The sequence below is a fragment of the Rissa tridactyla genome, chromosome 1 (genome assembly GCF_028500815.1).
Source record: "Rissa tridactyla isolate bRisTri1 chromosome 1, bRisTri1.patW.cur.20221130, whole genome shotgun sequence".
NCBI lineage: Eukaryota > Metazoa > Chordata > Aves > Charadriiformes > Laridae > Rissa > Rissa tridactyla.
The window spans coordinates 202,799,046-202,818,380 of NC_071466.1; the positions used below are offsets into that span (position 1 = coordinate 202,799,046).

Sequence of the window (19,335 nt, forward strand, 5' to 3'; positions counted from 1 at the left end):
CAGACACAGGTCAGCTGGGCTGCAGCTGCCTGCTCAGCACCCACGCTTCATGCTTGGCCTGGTGGAGTCTGAACTGGCCCAGTCCATGCCCCTCACTGGGGTTTCTGGGCATGCTGGGAGCCTGCGTCACACTGCTGGAGTGCTGCTGTCCCCTCTCACGCTCCAGGAGCTTCACCGTGCTCCTCCCTCGGGGCACCCACGACCGCTGCAGCAGCTGGGGAAGGGCTTCGCACAGAAGTGCCTGGTGGGGACCTCCCTCCTGGTGAAAGAGTGGAGGACCCTTTCGTTAGGGTCTGGGGGCGATGGTGAACTACAACAGTAACACAAAATCAGGGAGATGGTGAGGAGCAACACTGACAGAGGCTACAAGCAAGTGACCAGCAATTGGGTCCATTCAAACGAAATGTGCCACAATGTCCTCAAGCGCGAGGGTGGCCTGTTAAGAAGCAGCAGATCAGGATGCACCGGCAGAGCAGGGCTCAGCCTGGAGCGCGGTGCTGAGGGCTGGTCCTGCTCCTGTGCCTTCTCACCGTGCGTGAACGGGCAAACGCAGCCGGGGACAGGGAGCTGGGCATGGGAACCGGGGACAATTCTTTCTATATTTGTGGTCTTGACAGATCAAGCAGTGAACAAACTGCTGTGCGGTGCCCAAGAAACGCAAAAAAGATAATAATAATTGAAGAACAAACCTATGAATAGCTGAGATCCTGGAAAAAAGCCACCATTTAGAGAGAGATTTAGACCATTCGATCTGTTTATCAAAAAATCAAAAGGAAAACCAATTTCTGCGTATAGGTGGCACTGCAGGGAGCAAATACAAACACTAACGGACTCTGATGTGATGAGGTTGATCTAGCAGAGGGTGACAGTGCCCAGTACCTGTCCTCCTGCCCTCAGAGGGGAAGGAGGGGGAGAGCTAAGAAGCCTCGCTGGTCCGCAGAGTGAGACATCCCCGCTCTCTGCTCACTTAGTGCCCAGTCGGCCGAGAGGGACTGGCTCTGGGAAGCGACACCACGTCCTGACTTCCTCAGACGCGACAATCCATGCTGAGGTGCTCGTGCAGAAGCTGCTGCATCCTCAGCCCAGTGCCCGTCTTCTGTCTTTGCTTCCCTCCACCCAGGATGGCTTCACGCTGTCCCCCGTCACCGTGCGGTGGTGTGGCAGAGGCACCATGTCCCCCCGCTCTCGTCTCACTGACCATCCCCCATACCTTATGCCCTGCTTCCTTCCTTCAGCCCCTCCTAGGGATTTATTTGCTCCTTGCTCTTTCTGCCTGTTTCCTCGGCAACCTGCTCCAATCTCAGTTCCACACAGCGCCCTCAGTACGAAGTTTAGCTAATCCAAACCCCTCTGCCCTCAAACTGCTCCTGCATCTCCAACCACCTCCCTGATGGGCCCCAAAACCCTCACTGCTCCTTCAGGCGTGGACCCTTCCCACCTCTCCATCCCCTTTTCACCACCTTTGATGAACTTTAAGCGAGTGCATAAACTCTCTTTCCAACCGGGATGGCCACGTGGCTCATTGCTGAAGGGGGGGCGGGGTGTGTTTTAATTTTTTCCTTCTCACACCTGAGCCCCCCACAAGGGATGTGCTCCCTGGCACCAGCGCGCTGCAGCTTCTACTCTCCTTACACCGTGCACGACTCCTGCATCCTTGTGCAGATCTGTTTACTCAATACATTCTTCTGACGAATAATCCACTGAAGAGGGCGTGCTTGGAAATTTTTCATTTCCCTGGGCCCTTATGCATAAATGCACCTAAGCCCATCCCTGTGTGCTGATGGTCTTAACATCTTATAAGACTGTGGGCAGGTCATCTGGGGTGTGTGCTCCTCTTCCTTCCTTCCTGCAATACACATCTTACTGCTCCGTATGACACCCTGCTTTTCATTTCGGCATTATGGATTCTATTAGACCTTTCATGGGATATCACAGTACCCAAAATCAGAGCGTGCCAACCAAGGCTGAGGACTGAAAAACAAATGGATCTTTGTATCCTCCTGAAACCCAGGCCCAAAGATCTCCAATAAAACCATCTAATCAAACAACCCCCCCCCACCTCCCTCCACAGGTCTCGGAGAGGATTTTTTGCCTTTTTTCCTATGAAAACCAAGATGCAGAAAATATTTCTGGTACTTCTGCAGTTAACTCTCAAAGGCAAAAGCTTTCCAAATCTCAGCTCTGTGCAGAGCTTCTCAATTAGTCACACACGTGCCTGGGTACCAGCTAGGTCACGTATGTTAAACAAGCGAGTGAAAACCTGCCCTGGAGACCAGCTAATGAACAAGACAGGTGGAACTGCTTATGGCAAATGCATTTGACTGTTTCCCCATGGATTTCAGCCGGTTGTTTGGTGGTCTGAATGCATTCATCATAGAATCACAGAATGGTTTTGGTTGGAAGGGACCTTAAAGATCATCCAGTTCCAACCCCCTGCCACGGGCAGGGACACCTCCCACTAGACGTGGTTTCTCAAAGCCCCATCCAGCCTGGCCTTGGACACTTCCAGGGATGGGGCATCCACAGCTTCTCTGGGCAACCTGTTCCAGTGCCTCACCACCCTCAGAGTAAAGAATTTCTTCCTAATATCTAACCTAAATCTCCCCTCTTTCAGTTTAAAACCGTTACCCCTCGTCCTATCACTACACTCCCTGACAAAGAGTCCCTCCCCATCTCTCCTGTAGGTGCCCTTTACGTACTGGAAGGCCGCTACAATCTCTGCATCAGGGGAAGGGTTGAGATGTCATTCATCTCAGCGATGTGTTGGAAGCGAAACATTTGTGCGGGGAGTTCTGCGTGGGCCGGGGCGGCTGGAGGGACACCAGCTCGGGAGATGATCACCAGCAGGTCTCTTCAACCAGCCCAGCACAACTCAGTGGGGGACCACCGAGGTCAGAGAAAAAATGGACTTTTTTTTTTTTTAAGCTTACCTTTAACTTCCCCATCTACTTCCTACAAACCGTAGCAGCCTTGAAAGCAAGCACTCGGTGCCGTGCACAAAGCAAAGGCTGCACAACACTGGTTCAGATGCAGCACCACCCAGCCTTGATGCCTGGGGGGGTCTGATTCCAAAAATGCTCACAAAGATCTGGAACCAAGTCCTGCTACTGCTTGCAGTTCAGTTCTGCAGATGGCAGAACCCGTTCGGCAGAAATCAGTCCATCAGTAGTTGTTTCGTGATAGTAGCTGGAGCAGAGGGAAATGGGAGAAGGCAAAAAAATCGAGTGTTTGACAGCAGAGCCACCAGCTTTTCATTATCCCACAAAGCTGCCATGTGGTTTTGGTGACAAGTAATCTGAACCGCAGCCACTCATCACCTTTATAAGTGCTATCAGCCAGAAAGCTAAAAACAGCCTGTCAGCGCACAGCAATCAGCTTCCTCTCCCCCCTCCCGGGGACAAGCGCCGCCACAGACACAGGTTTGCCGAGCTATTTCCCGCTGCCGGCACCTCCCATCAGCTGTACCGCCGCCGGCTGTGATCTCTCTGCCTCCTGGACCAAAAGGCCACAGCTCTGTCAGAGGCAACTCTGCGCCTCGCAAGGATTCCATGGTGGCACCTGCGGTAGGTGGAGGGAACGGGACCAATTTCCACTCGGTCTGGATCCCTCTGCCGCGCTGGGGAGCACAGCCAGGGCAGCCCCCAGCACGGCACGGCCACGTCCTGCTGCTCTTTGTTAATCATCAAACCGGTACAAGCAATTTTCTTAATAACGCACACAGCGTTAGGACACTTCCCCATTAGAAAACAGCAACTTCTGCCCTTTCCCCAGTTGATAATCAAGTCTGAAGGTACAAATTGCCGTCGCAGGACTGGCCTGTGTTTGGGCAGGGGACACTGAAGACCCACGGGGGGACACCAGGGCAGTCGGCAGCTCTGCGCAGCTGCATGCAGCTCTTCAAACAAATCCTTCAGGCAGGAAGGGACGCTTGCCCAGTGTGCCATCACCACATAAATGCTCTCTAGTTTGAAACATATCATATTAAGATCATATTCAAAGTTATTCTTACCCTTCACTTATTTCATGCAAGCCCAAGGACTATTTTAGCTCATTTTCCTGAGCAATGCAATTTTGCAACTCTAAAAGGCGACCTGAATACCAAAATAAAGGAAACCTTGAGAAAGATTCTGTAATTAAGTATCTCACCTTTTATTTTGTTCATTTACACTTCTGGCACTGACAATTCTTTGAAGATATTTATTTTTTATGTAAAGACCAAACTTCATTAAAGCAATCAGAACAGAATTCAATTAAATAATTTTACATCACTTAAGTTTCAGAAAATGTACAACACTTTCATACATTATAGGCTTGACTGGTTGCAAAAGGAAATGGCACATGTTTGACACGGTTAAGAAATAACTTGGACAACCCAGCAGTTAGTTTTGCCAAAACCTGTTTTGTACTGAATACCATAGCACGCGCCCAGGGATTACGATATGCCCGATGGCGCCGTGTGCACGTTATTATTCAACACGGAAGTGTAACTATCAATTTGGTCTCCAATAACGGCTCATATATTCTACACTGAATTTGTCACAGAACGATCCGGTTGACGGCTTTGTAGGGGTGTGAGATTCACGATGGAAAGCAGAGACGTGACTCGTGCCACTTCCCAGCGGTGCCCTGGACCAGCAGGACATGGAGCACATGGGGAATTTCAAGCATATGAATAATGCTATCCGTTTCACGGGGACCACTCGAACACTGCAAATGGAACGGACGGGCAGGTGCGCACTGGGCAGGGCCCGCGCTGTAACGCAGCATCCCGGCACCACGAAACCATCTCGCTTCACACCTGCTAAGGATCCAGGAAGCGTCTCCTGCAGACGTCACGACGATGGTCATACATTCAAGTCCTCTCCAAAGTCTACGTAATGTTTAAGGCAGCAAGAGAAATTTGCCTTTATTTTAGCACTTCAGAAACTGGTGTTTCCTTTAGAAATAGGTGGACGATATTCATAACTAATCAGCGTGCCCCTTAGTTATATAAATGCGATGAAAGGCCAAACCAAATTTTGACAAACTGTATCTCAACAGAATCAAGGAGCTGAAGCTTTATAATTACACGTGCCAGATCATTCACACGTAACATACCGTCTAGGGACAACGTGAAAAAGCGGGGATTTAGATGAAATCTGTGTTCTTGAGGCCTGATGCTGGTCAAACTTCCCCTGGCGTGAGTGAGCTCTACTGAAGCCGACGAGTGAGCACCTCTGGTGAGAGGCGTGAATAAGATTAAAAACGTGCCGCTGGTTCACACTAACAGGTCATTGTGGCTAAAGTATATTCTCATATACAGAACTCTGGAACACCATTAACATCCATTTACAAAACACTACAGTGATGGTTATTGGCACATAAAAAACTCCTTCTCTATATGAAAACATACACAAAATAGATAAGAACTGCCATTTTTTTCAGACTTTTAAAATCTATATATAGTTGCCTTTAAGGAGTTTTAACCCCCAGTATCACAAACAACAATATTTCTTTAACAATGTTCACCTAGATTTTACTGTGCTGACATTGGTAACACTGCCACAACCTAGACCACTTGGTGGATTATGCTTAACTGTACTGTACACAAGGCGATGAAGATCGATAGAAAACCACTAAGATTTTTGCACAAAAATGTGACTTGTTAAAATCCAGAGAACGACTGAGTCACTTTATAGGCAGCAGCTACATGTAAGCTGTAAATGTTACCCGCAATAAAAACACATTTTGCCATAAAGCACATATTGTGGCATTATCTGCTTCTGGCCTGGTACACAAAGCTCGATTTTCTTCCCAATGCAGAGGAGTGGGTTTGGTTAGCTTGACTCTCTCAGAAAAAAGTGCACAAATATCTTACTCTTTAAAGTGCTTTGCAGAACTGTCTCTTCTGCCTTGATTTCTACCCCGAGATCTCTCTATGCTGTGAAGACTCTGCCTCCTTGTGTAGTGATGTTCAGCTAACAAAGCCTCTTATGCAAGTACAAGTAAATTTTCAAGACCGTGTTAGAAGAGCGTTGACGTTGAGAAGTAGAAAGTTGGGTATAAGGCTGAGAAGTACAGGGTCTATCTTTTATTAGCCCACGGCGTGTCTGTGGGACTGCACCCAACACCCTCACCGCTGAAGGAAAGACCCTCGCTCAGGGCCTCTCGCAGCCCCTGAAAAGTCAGAACTTCTCCCCCGTGATCAACCCAAGTGACTAAGAAGGGCAAACCAGATTTCACCCAGGAAAAAAAGTACTTTGCAAACTCGGTTGCCGTGTTCTCACCTCTGCGTGGGCATGGGAGAAGAGCACTTGTGTGCTTCCTCCCCCTTAGTCTGCCAGCTCCCTGTTTCCATCCACCGAACTGAGCACAGTCCCTGGGTCCCACCGTCCTTCTCCCACACGAGAGAGAAGTCAGAGACTGCTCCTTTTGGCTACGACACCCATCTCTACTGAAACATGACTTCATGGGGCTTTTGATGCATCATTTTTTTTCTTCTCCCCTCCCAACCCTAACTCCTACACCAGTGAAATGCTGCATTTCCCAACTCATGCAAAAGTAAGTTGGCGTTGGAACAATGATCCTTGGGACGTATCGTCTCTTGTCCCAGAATTTGACAGGGCTGTCACCGCAACTCACAAGGTAGCAACGTCTATGACAGCCATCTATCTAAGGTGCACACGTAGCAACGCAACGTCAGCCCTCAAACGAGCCCTGGGGCCTTGCTTCGTTTCTATGCCTATTTTCAAACCAGGTTTGCTTCTCTCGTTAAAAACTGATTTTGATCAACAAAGTGACAAGGGGAAGAAACATGCGGCAAATTATCGCAACTCCCCCAACTCATAGATTTGCAACTACTATATACGAATTAAATTTAAAAAGATTAAAAATGCATCAGGACTTGTTTCTTTTATACTTGTTCTTAGACCAAAACGTGTAGAGTCAGTAGATGAATCAGAATGAAAATATCTCAAATTGTTGTGTATAATCAACATGCGATTCGTGCCCAACTCTACCAGCAGTACTACTCTAGCATTCCTGATGCACAGAATACCTGAATTAAGCGTGCAGTCCTTGTGAAGAAATGATTTCACATCTGCTGCAGAAAGCTTTCAATAAAATGATATTGTGCTTAGACACCCTATTTATGCTACTTCATAAATTAAAATCCTGTCATACGAAATTATTCGGCTACACTGTATCTTTATTCTTTTATCTGGAATGTTACTAAGTCTACCCTTAGCAAAAATCTCTTAAAACTTAAAATATGCACAAATATAAAAAATCTTTGCAAAATAGAAACATTTATTTCATTTTCTTCATACATTATAAATGTTCACAGAGTCTAAAAATAAAACCCTAATTGTGTACGATTAATTTCAAGTATTTGATCCCATTTTCATCACACATGATGCTTAGTGCTAGGTTTGGTGTTTCTAAGGTACGGAATGTTATCTTGGTGTAAAGCAACCCTAAAAGGAAGGCTCAAACCCAACTCCCTGCGGGCGGGGAAGGGGGAGTGACAACAAAGAAGCCGATATATATTTTGCACCCTCACAGCCAGTAGCAATGATAAATAAAATGCACGTTTCAATCGATTTGCCTCGATAAAAAGGGCGCGGGATGCAAACCTTCAGAAAACTGCTTTCGGTGAGACCAAACGTGTTGTGTGAGAGAAGGAGCCCAGCGCAGCTGAGCGCCGCTTTTGAGAACGTCCGTGAAACAAGGCTGGCAGCGAGAGATGGTCGTCTGCTGCTAAAAAGCCCCAGCGCTGCCTGCAAAACAAAAGAGGCTGATCTCGTGACAGCGATTGCTCCAGCGACTTTGCTTTGGTTATGCCCAAACGCAGCGGTTTCCTCTACCTGTGGGCACCAGTGCAACAAAGCCCGAGGTCATCCCCGACGCCGTGCCGGCGCAGGGACACCCTCCCTGGCTTACACCCCCTCCAGCAACACACGCCAAGCAAGGGGATGTTCATCGGTGCATTGGCGAGGCTGGGCTCACGCTTTTGGGGGGATCAGGACCATAAGTCCCTGTTCTCAAAAGCCCGTAAATACCCACTTAAACCTATCAACCACGTACGCACGGGTTGGGCGTTACGCACCTTTTCACACACTGTTCTGGGTAACAAAAGTCTTCCAAATATGGGTCTTCAAGCCCACATTTTTCGGTTGCAGGAAGAAACCAATTTGCCCTTAAAACTATTTTGTTATCGTCTGTTTCAAGCATCCCTTTTTCTCATTTCAGGCACTGCACCTTCGGTGAGGGTTTCCAAGAGGTGACAGCCTAACGGAGACATCCCGCGGCGGGTGCATTGGTAGATAGGTCTGGAGACCTGAGCATTTTCAACAGCTGGTGCTTTCAAGCATAAAAATATTGTGCGCTTAAAGGGGAGGCAAGGCGGGAGGCGTGAGAATCCAGCCCTCTCACAGCACAAGCGGATATTCAAGGTCGGGCCGCTCTTCTCAATGATTTGCTTGAAATTCCCTCTGTCCTCTATGCTCTCCCTTTTTAGTCCCGTCAAGTCACAAAAGGATGCTTTAAAATATTTTCTTTCCAAAAATATTTCTTTGATTAATGAAGTAAAAAAGAAAATAACGCAAAATACACCCAATCGCTGAAGGTCAGTAATTGGAGGTTAAGAACTCCTATCACAGAAGGTCAGATAACATAATGGCAGACTTCTTTACAACAAAACCCCACGTTATCAAATAAAAATAATTTAGTAACAAATGTCCAGTCTCAGTTTTGATAATAATCCTACATCCAAAATATTCTTCAAGCCAAGAAAAGCCCACAAAGCAAATCTATAAAAACTAATGAACCCAAAAACTTCTTTAATCTCTACACAATGAAAAATAAATGTATTTTTACCAATTAAATGGGGGGGGGGGGGCAGCCCACAGGCAGAGGAGGTTTTCCACATTCTTTCATGAAGCAAATGTTTCAAAGATAGGAATTTGAATTGTTGATGCTTTCAGACTCGTATCTCTGAAGATTTAAAGCAGTGAGGACACGGCAAGGAAAAAAATAACCTAATATTTTTATGTAGCTGCATAAAATTCAATTTGCCAAGGCAAGCAATCATGGCAGGTGAATAAAATACCATTCCTATTTTCATTACCAGGCTAAAGGCAGCCAAGTTGATTTTTGTGCCTGACATTTTCTTGACAATTTTGCAATGGTTCGGTAAGGCAATTAATGAGATGTAGGCTTCTGCCCATTGCTAATATTTCTCTTTAGATCCAGCAAGACACTGGTTGACTAAGGGCGTTTGAAGGAAAAATGTGCTGGGATTCTTTTACTCTGCACATACGACGATAAACTGAAGGCAATATGATTATTCACAAGAAAGAGGCCCAGGAGGGATCAACACTGTGCATTTAGAAGAACAAAACCTTTCCCCTCCGTTTCTATCTTTTAGCTAATAATATTTTGTGTTCAAAAGTAGGCACGAACCCAAATGTTCAAATGCAAAAAAGGAAAACAAAAATCTTTTGTTTCCAACTAACTGAAGCCTCTACATTGTACCTAGCAATATATACCAGTTCCTTTGTACATGTGGCCACATCCTTAGTCCTGCTTTCCTGCTGTCAGGTAGTTAATTTTGGCAGTTTCTCTCTCAAACACCAACTCCGGACTGTAGTGTGTGCTCAAGAGCAGCAGTTGGCTCAGGCAACACGCTGTAACACAGACGTACGCCACCCGCGCGAACCTCCACCCGGGTGACCATGGCTCTCTACTTCTTATCTCAAATAAATAGAAATGGAAATTCTCTTAGGGAAAATCTGGGGGACGTTCCCTCCAATAGATATAGCAGATTTGCTATTTTCCTAATCAGTTAAACCTTTTAAATGGCTACCGTTACAGCGGCTGATGCATTCGTCATTCAGTGTACTGCACAGCAGAGCTATTTCCTAGGCTGCGATGGGATGGGGATCTGACAGATGTTGGCTGCTTTCTGATTAGCTACTCTATTATTTTATCTTTTGTCAGTATTGAAGATAAGGACAACCACTGACCATCTAGGACAGCCTTCTGCGTCCATCTGGCACAGCGCACCCTACTGTATACCTTGGGATGGTGCAGTGTCACGCACACCTGGTGAATTCACATTATCGTGGAATTCAATCTCTTTTGGAAGCCATTGCTCTTAGTTATCAAGAAAACACTAGCATACTGCATTTCCTCCCCAGTGGAGCATTTTTGAATGTGAAGGCATTTTTAGCTAGACAGTAGAAAGGAGAACCAGACCAGAAGCAGGGCAGTGAGGTCATCAGAGAGCCGCTTTCCCCCCAGAAGGCTTTTAAATGATTAAATACATCAGCAGCTGAAAATTATTCCACATCAGAAGCATCGTTGTCAGAAAGATGGTAATTACTTCCCTTCACCCGAATATACTCGATATACCTCCCTTCATCAGAATCTGACATACCACATGTACATAGCCTGTTTTCAAACAAAGATTCAATTTCCTCTAGTTTTTTCCCTTTAGTCTCGGGAAGGCAGCCGTAGATGAAAACTAGTCCCAAGGCAGCAAAGCCTGCGTAGAGGAAGAAGGCTCCTGCAATGTAAAAAAAATAACGCACAGTCGGTTACAGAAGTTCCCGTCCCTTCTCTGCTCCAGAGCAGAGGGAGCGGCAGAAGCAGCAGGCTGCAGATATCAAAGGAGTGCATATAAAAGCAATGGTTGGAGCGGCATCGTTAAAATAACGAGCTGCGGGGCTGTGGGTGTAGGAGAAGGCCGCTTTATTGCACCGCTCCACAACGGAGTAAATTAACAAATGCAATTTCATTTCATGTGGAAGATAACACACATCTCTTTTGCATAAGTCATTCTGCTGTTAAAATAAACAGCAATGAAACGGTTGCATACCCAATAAAAAAATCAGATAGGAAAGGCAAGAACTTTCTTAGTTTACCTTAACAGCGAAGGACACGCTAAGACAACCCCTCAGAATAAGGAACTTTGGCAAAAAAGAAATAGGATTAAAATAATGCTTGTGACTCTTAAACCTAGTTATTATTTAGAAGTCATCTGCAGAGACATTTAGCAGCGAGAAAGAGCTCGTTCTACCCACCATCCACCTTACCTAGGGGGGCAGAGAAGGTACCAAAGGACCAACAAACATTTACCTGCCATTGTTTCTAGACTGATGGCTCAAAGGAATGACAGGTAGAGCTGAAAGGCTCTGTACTAGTAATAATGTGAAGGTCACATCAACTCCCTAGCAGCTTAATGTAATTTAAATTACTTGTACTGGAGTGGCTGAGCAGTAATCTGACAAACTCTCCGCAGGCTCCAGCAGACAGGGCTTAATCAACAGCTGGGAGCAGGGCAGTAGCATCTGACACAGCTATTCCTGCAAGGATTATCTGATATTGGCCTCAGTCGCCACCATAAACTAAAAAAATTGCAGATGCCATCTCCTTAAGTAGGAATCAGCATATTTCACTAAGTCAAAAGCGGTTTTTTTCCCAGCTTCCCTGTTTCACTCAAATGTCTAGGTTCTCAGTTAAGGGCAGAAAGAAACGTTTCTTGTGAAAGCTGGACCAAACTCTGTGATCCAGGCAGGTCATATCAGGTCTCTAGTCTTAGATGAACACTGCACTCGCAGCTGGCATTTCATAGCAAAACCGAGTGACCCAGAACCAGGAGAAAATCTATGTGCCAATGGTGGTACTGCACACATGGATGGATAATGTTTCTTACCGTAGTAGGTCAGATATTCAGCCGTATGCAGAAATGTCAGTGACACGAGCACATTGAAAACCCAGTTGACTCCAGAGGAACACGCGTTTCCTGTACTTCGAGCCCAAAGTGGGTAAATTTCAGAATTGACGGTCCAGGGCATAGGACCCATCCCTAAGAATGAGGAAAAAAAGATCAATCTCATTTAATGCTTGGACTCAAAAGTAAATTTAATATGTAGCCTCATTATTCGACATTTTACCTTTACAATTTTTTAACTTATATCGGTAAACAAATGCTTGCTTACCAGGTGCAAAGAAAACCAAGTATAAAATAAGGCCCAGAAGTGCTGTCCAAGAGTATGGAGTGGGGCAGAAATTGTATGCCCAGAACAAATCTTCGTTTTTGAATACTGTTTCATTTGAACACCTGAAAAATAACAATAAAACTTAGTAGTAAAGAATTTTCAGGGAAATGGGTGACATCTCAATATAAACATGGCACATCATGTTTTATGAAAAGCTGAAAAATGTATAATCAAGCTGAAAAAGCTCCATCCCTGTTAATTTATCAAGATCTTTGAGACAAGTCCTACATTCAGAAATGTGCCTGGTCTTAGGCAGAGTAACCATCAGAACATTCCTGAATTTAAACACTTGCCTTGTATCTACAGATCTTCAAGTGAATAGTCTTTACTACACAAGTGGTGACACCAAAGCCATCGAGACCATTCACACGAATATCCCACAGTGCAAAAAGAGCCGCAGCAGCAGGACTTTGAGCTAAGGATGCCGCACGCAAGGACTGAAGGTTAAATGGAAGTTAGTCCTTATGTCATTGACGAACTAACTATATGCTGCACACTTTGGGTGTAATCAGTAATGCCTATGGAGTGCGCTACGGTCAAGTGCAGTTATAAGAAGAGGCGTATACTTCCTTTTCTAGGCAGTGAAATAATTTAGAAGAAGGTAGCATTTCTGATTAGACAGTAAAAATAAGAATCAGACCAGACGTAAACCGTGCCTGAGCTCCTGAAAGAGAAAGTGCCTCTATTCCAAGGACTATGTGGAAATTACATATTTTGAGGAACAGGTATAAAATCAGGTATTCCCACCTGACTGCAAACAATATAATATATTTTTAAGCAGTACTGGCAACTTTTTTTCTTTTTTAAAAAAGCATGTGTTTAAAGGGAAAAGAAATCATAACTGTAACTGAAGAATCTTTTCAGCTGCAACCACAATTGCTACAGTTGAAAAACCATGTATTTTTGGGAAAAAAAAAGACTTAGGCAGACACCAGCCTTTCATATGCAAACGTTATTTACTTGAAGAGAAGAAATCACCGAGCGCTGAACATCTGCCTGAGTTATAAAATCCAGGTCAGCTGAGTGCTTACGCGAAAGATATGTCCCTCTTGAGAGTAGGAAAACCAGAATGAAGATGCCTGCAACAGGTGGCAGCTGGGCAACGAGTGGCGAGATGGTGGAGCAACTGACACCCTGAAATGTTTCAGAGGATCTACCACCATTGCAGTTGACTTTCAAATGCAAATTCGAACAGAACGCTTTTCTAACTTGCCTGTTAAGAAATGACCAACCCACCCCAGGTCGAAGAGGAATGTGCTAAGCACTGATGGCCAACCCTCCAGAACTCCTGCGGCAGAAACCTTCCTTATGTTGGCATGGACGTACCAACAGGACAGCACTTAAAGCAGGATATCACCATGAAGTCCTAAACCCAGTTTCAGGACAGCTGGAAATGCAAAGTTCAAATACATTTAGAAGAGAGAGGTTAACCCAACAAATACTGGAAAAACGTACGTCTGAAACCCCAGCCAAACTCTAATGCTGCCTTAATGTCAGTAAGCTGTAAGGTTTGCAGTTCCACCTTGCCCTTGGGCATCACCTGACCAAGTGGAGCCAGTGTTCATGGAGAAATGCCGAGCCCTTGATGTGCTGCTGGCTGTTTGCTGGCGTGCTGAGCTCTCCCAGAAAGTCCATCTCATCCAGCGCATACAGATTCACTTCTTGGTGAAAAGCACACAGAAAATAGGCCAACTGAACATCCCTCTCAAAGATAGGTCCCTCATGCCCGGATACAACAGGCTTGTGGCCTCATCTGCCACCTGGACACTGGAGCACCCATCAGCCTAAGACACCAGCAGCTTCCATGACAGAGATTTTTCACTTTTTCTCAGCCAAAAGTACTGCTGCCATCCTTATCACTTCTTCATCTTGCTTCTAAGCGTCACCCCAGGTTCCTTCTTCTGTCACTTTGCTTTTTCATAGAATTATAGAATCTTCATGGTTGGAGAGGACCCTTGAGATCATCAAGTCCAACGATACACACACACAACCGCCCCCCCAAAAAAACCCCAAACAAACAAACAAACAAAAACCAACAAAAAACCCCAACAACCTACAATCTCTGCCCTTCAGAGCATGCCCTGAAGTGCCAAATCTAGACGTTTCTTAAACACCTCTAGGGATGGTGACTCAACCACCTCCCTGGGCAGGCTGTTCCAGTGCCTGACCACTCTTGCAGTAAAGTAATTCTTCCTAATATCTAACCTAAACCTCCCCTGCCCCAGCTTCAGACCATTTCCTCTGGTCCTGTCATTGTTCACCTGGGAGAAGAGGCCAACACCCACCTCTCTACAACCTCCTTTCAGGTAGTTGTAGAGGGCAATGAGGTCTCCCCTCAGCCTCCTCTTCTCCAAGCTAAACATGCTCAGCTCCCTCAGCCTCTCCTCATATGACTTGGTCTCCAGACCCCTCACCAGCATCACGACCTTCATGGCTCAGCTCAGCATCTCTTTCTATGTTATGAGTGCGAGACATGGATCATTCCGTTAGTGTCCACCCTGACCCTTCTCTACCAGTCTACGTGCTCCTCACTGCGTGCAGGTTAAATCAGGTTTGAGCTGTGTCTCAGATACAAGACATATAGAAGAATGAACTGTGCTGGAGAACCATCCATATGTTTAAACCTGAAGTTCCTTACACGTTAAAGAAATGGTGTTTCAAAGATTAATTACTGAACATACAGTGATCCTCTTGCCACCTCCTGCTCAGCCCCGCAGAGCTGCCCGCTCTGCATCTGCACCACTGCAAGATCCCAGGATTGCTCAGTTTCACACCATTTTAACAACATCACATTTGCTTCTTTCACTGTTACTCTAATTTCATTTGCAGGTGTTTGGTAATGAATACAAGCTGATTAGCATTTTTAAACATCTTGATGCTGCTGAGATTGGTTTCTCCATTCTGCCCAGCCGGATCGGCAGCTCCTCAGAGAGGAGCCTCAAGCCTTCTCTCCAATGCTACTGTAAACAAAGACGCACTTGGTTTATTTTCTTGCATCCATCTCCATCAGCGCAAACCAACCTGCTGATTCATACAGACACAACCACCAGGAGGTCTGGATGTTTCCTTCCCCTACCATTTTTCCCCAGATGCGTCCTACTTTTGGCAGAATGCAACACAAACGATACGAAGGAAAACCAGATGTCTCCAAAGCCTTCCGTGGCTGAAGGCACTCATTTATTCTCCACTGTATGCCTGTAACTAAGGGAAATTCTGCTGCAAGAAAGCAGATTCAGTGCCTTGAAACAGGAAAAACAGCGCTCGAGACTAGACTTAACAGCAACCTTGCAGTAATAAACTGTGCTTTGCTTATCCTTCAGTAGTACACCAGCATGGTACACCGAGTCAAAGCACAGATATCTACATTTGCTGGCACCTTGCGGCGCTGGGTACGTTCAAAAATAACACTCCTTCAAGACTGGGGATTTGTTCAAGCTCTGTTACTGTGCTAATTGCACTGCTATACTACTATTTCTACAAGATCTACTATTTTGCTGTAGAATATATAAATAATTACTTATAATGTATTATCAGATAAAATTCTGAATTTTGTCCTGCATGAAGGGAGCATCTATGATGGAAAGTGGACGATCAGCTACCCATCGCTTCACAAGCTGAAATGCACAGAGGAAAATGCCCTGTAAACGGCATGTAAGTGAAACGATGCGGTTGGGTACCAGTGCAAAGAGTTTGTAAATACCAATATGTTGGGTAATAGTCATATCAGTATAAACAGCGGAGACACATCACATCATTTCCTCTGAAATTACTGCCAAAGTGAAAACATCATAGTGCTACATTGAAAATCTTTACTGTGATTTTCTTTCATTACATATTTTCCACAGATAATTTAAGACGCACATCTGTTCTAATTAGTGAAAACCTGACATTCCAACAGTTCGACTGACTGGAAATAAATCAGAACGGCAGCAGATTTCTAAATTATGGGCATTATATGGTTCCATAATCACAGAATCCATCCTCTATCAGATGCGGTCTGTAGTTCAGAAGATCTAAAGCTTTGCTCCCCACTTCCTTAAATTACATTCTTATGGCACATAAAAGAAGGTAAGAGAAGAAAAGCCGGTGTGGGTGGTCTAAAATGTTACTGCTAATGACAAGAGGATGAAACAGGCTAAGACCACTTCCTTCATAATCAATCTAATTTTTCCTAATACTTGAGCCAATTTGGCTGTAGAATAATTCTCAAGCGCAACACTGAAAGCCACAGATCGGGAAATGGCCAGGCAGTACACAGCACAGGCAAGTGAGCACAGCACAAGACAGACCCTGCTGATTTTCTCCTCAAATTTCCATTAATTTTTGCTTTGCTGCAGAGTGAGGACTGTGTAGCCCTAAAGATACGGCTTTTGTGGGAATTAAACGTTTCATTCTGAACAGTTCACATATTTTTAATATGAAAGCTGCTGACTTCCCATTGTCTTTTAAGCACTTCAGAAGCATCTTAAATGGATTTAGATCAAAAGTCTTAAAAGGTCAAAATTCCAATCAAATCAGGCTAAGGAAATAAATTACTTCTAAGGAAAATCACCAACGTGATCGTTCATGTCCTTAAAATGTTTGTTAGAACAGGCTTATTTCAAAATTACACATTCTGTTCTGAGATAAACTTTAACATCGAGTGCTGATGGTACAGAAAGATTTCAGACCTAATCCACAGTTTCACTAACCCCCCATTTCTTTGTTCTAACAAGAGTAGAACTACTTAAAAACTGCTCCTATGCCAGTATTTTGTGTCTGGGTTATCAAAATGATGATAAGCTACAATTTATCAACTCAGTGTAACATAAATACATTGGATTTTAAAAAAGTCTCCTTTATAGAGATTTTTAAAGGCTCCTGTGTGAAGTGCTGATTTTTATATCATGCCAATACAATTGAATAATATAAATTTATGATGTCAGGCTTATTGACTCATCTTTTTACCTGAAGCCTGGTCATGGAAAGGACAGAGGACCAAACGGGCATAATTTAGAGTAGCTACTGTTTGGACTGAGAAAGGTTTTTGTGGAAGATGCTTGGGAACAACTAAGACTATTTATCCACAAGCAATTACTCATCCTGTGGAAGAATCTGGACTTTGACATTTCACGGAATCACAGAATCATGGGATTTTTCAGAGTTGGAAGGGACCTCTAGAGATCATCTAGTCCAACTCCCCTGCTAGAGCAGGATTGCCTAGAGCACATTTCTCAGGGCTGCATCCAGGCGGGTCTTGAAAGTCTCCAGAGAAGGGGACTCCACCACCTCCCTGGGCAGCCTGTTCCAGTGCTCTGTCACCTTCACTGTAAAGAAGTTTTTTCTCATATTTGATCGGAACTTCCTATGTTCCAGCTTGTGCCCGTTACCCCTCATCCTGTTACTGTGAACCACTGAAAAGAGTCTGGCTCCATCCTCCTTAAACCCACCCTTTAGGTACTTGTAAACGTTAATAAGGTCTCCCCCCAGCCTTCTCTTCTCCAGGCTAAAGAGTCCCAGCTCTCTCAGCCTTTCACCATAAGGGAGATGCTCCAATCCCTCAACCATCTTTGTTGCCCTACGCTGGACTCTCTCCAGTAGTTCCCTGTTACTACTCTCCAGTAGTAACTCTGTTTGGGTTAGTTCTCACAACTTCAAGCCTCTCTTTTTCTGATAAACATATTTAGTTGTCTGAACAGACCCCTAACTATCTTCAAACTACAAGGACAAAAAAGGACACAATTTAGCAAGGTACCAGATTAACTGTGTAATAGTTTAGCAGTAGCCAGACAAGAAAATAAGGAGAGCCTTGGAAACTGCCTCCGTCCTGTCCATGAAGCGGCCTCTCTAATTCACACATATATGTTCAAAATAGTTACGTTAGCACAACCCATAGAAACCAGTGAAACCATAAGTTACACTTTCACTATAAATCAGTACGTTCTGATTTAAAGAAAAATCTCTGCTCCTTTCAGTCCTTGATTTTTATATATAGATACAGTAAGATACTATCTGAAGTACTGAGCAAAGCGTAACTCTTTCCTGAAGGCGAACAGATTAATTTAAACCTGACTAATGTCTGAATCAATACTTCCTAAGCTCTCTCCAGTCCCCTAGCTACTGGATTCTGTGCCTCACAGAAGACGCGCTATAGCTCCACGCCTCTCTGGAGAAGTTTGCATCCACCGCTTTGCCTTTGTAGTTTACACGGAGAAATAACTCCTCCGTTAAACCAGATGTTGCTAAAAATATGCAGATGAAGCTTCTTATGCCAGATGATGGCAATTGAAAGAACCAGAAAAGAACAAACAGATGCAGCCTTGAAAAAATGTACCCATAAAATTTCATGGTATTCAGCTAGACATTGCTTAACCTTCATTACATAAAAATACCAGCAGCGTTTTGGGACATTCATTGAAGCCTTTTGCTATAACTGGCAAAGAATTTTTAAAATATTAGCACGCACTTCAAAAACTTGGAAAAATAGTTTCGTTCACAGCAAGAAAGCAAACTGCACCTCAGCAGATTGCTGATGCATTTGCACATGACTGAAAAGCAGTCTTTATCACGCTGAGGCCCCCCGCTATCGGATCTACCCGTTATACCTATAGAGCTGTGGGTGACATCCTGCACAAAGAACAGAAACCAGGACACTTTAATGGATAACAGCTATTGTAATTGCCGCTGTCCAAAATATTTTAAAAAATCTTAAACCAAAGAGACAAAGCCAGTTCCTTTCTCTATGCAATGCTTTCCATGCCCAGTAAGTTTAGTTGTAGCTGCTAGGGCTAGAACAATACCAGCCGGAAAATTATTCTCCTCGAGCTGAATGACTGGCACTTCATACTCTGCATCTGGGAAACCAAAAGCCCACATTCAAATATAAATTAAAAAAAAAACAAAACCAAACAAACCACAAACCACCAGAACCTTGGTTGCTTTGCCCATTACAGAGCCAAAGAGTTTAGAGATGGCTTCTTTATTGTACGCTGCAGGTAAGAACTGATTTCCTAACAAGGTTTTGCTTTTAAATCAGCACTTCTTACAGATCTGCTTGGAGGCAGCCGTGCAACACATAGAGAAATAACTGTCAATTATTCACACTGAGCATCTTTTCTTTTACTGGCTGTTATCTTCTCATCCCTCTTTTATCTTCTTTCTTACAAAAGAGACTCTACAGACTGCTAAAATCTCCTAAAATCAATCACAAGGAATATTTCACTATAGCTCATACACAGTATTAATTTAAAAAATTACTTAATATTTAATTTACCCGAGCAGAAGACCTTACTGAAATAATTACTTCATAAAAATA

At 44.4% G+C, this 19,335-nt stretch overlaps 1 protein-coding gene across 2 annotated transcripts in view; it reads right to left on the minus strand.

Moving 5' to 3' along the window:
- Positions 1 to 4,125: 4,125 nt before the first annotated feature.
- The window catches only part of SLC2A13 (solute carrier family 2 member 13), a 168,336-nt gene continuing 153,126 nt past the window's right edge, over positions 4,126 to 19,335 (minus strand). The window contains exons 8-11 of one of the 2 annotated variants that reach the window (XM_054189296.1): positions 11,982 to 12,103; positions 11,696 to 11,848; positions 10,418 to 10,546; positions 4,126 to 7,757 (exon numbers count right to left, since the gene is read on the minus strand). In XM_054189296.1, coding sequence (XP_054045271.1) covers positions 7,738 to 7,757; positions 10,418 to 10,546; positions 11,696 to 11,848; positions 11,982 to 12,103 — 424 coding nt within the window. In that variant the 3' untranslated portion in view covers positions 4,126 to 7,737. Of the gene's footprint in view, positions 10,547 to 11,695; positions 11,849 to 11,981; positions 12,104 to 19,335 lie in introns of both variants that reach the window. The other variant, XM_054189292.1, reaches the window with a different exon arrangement.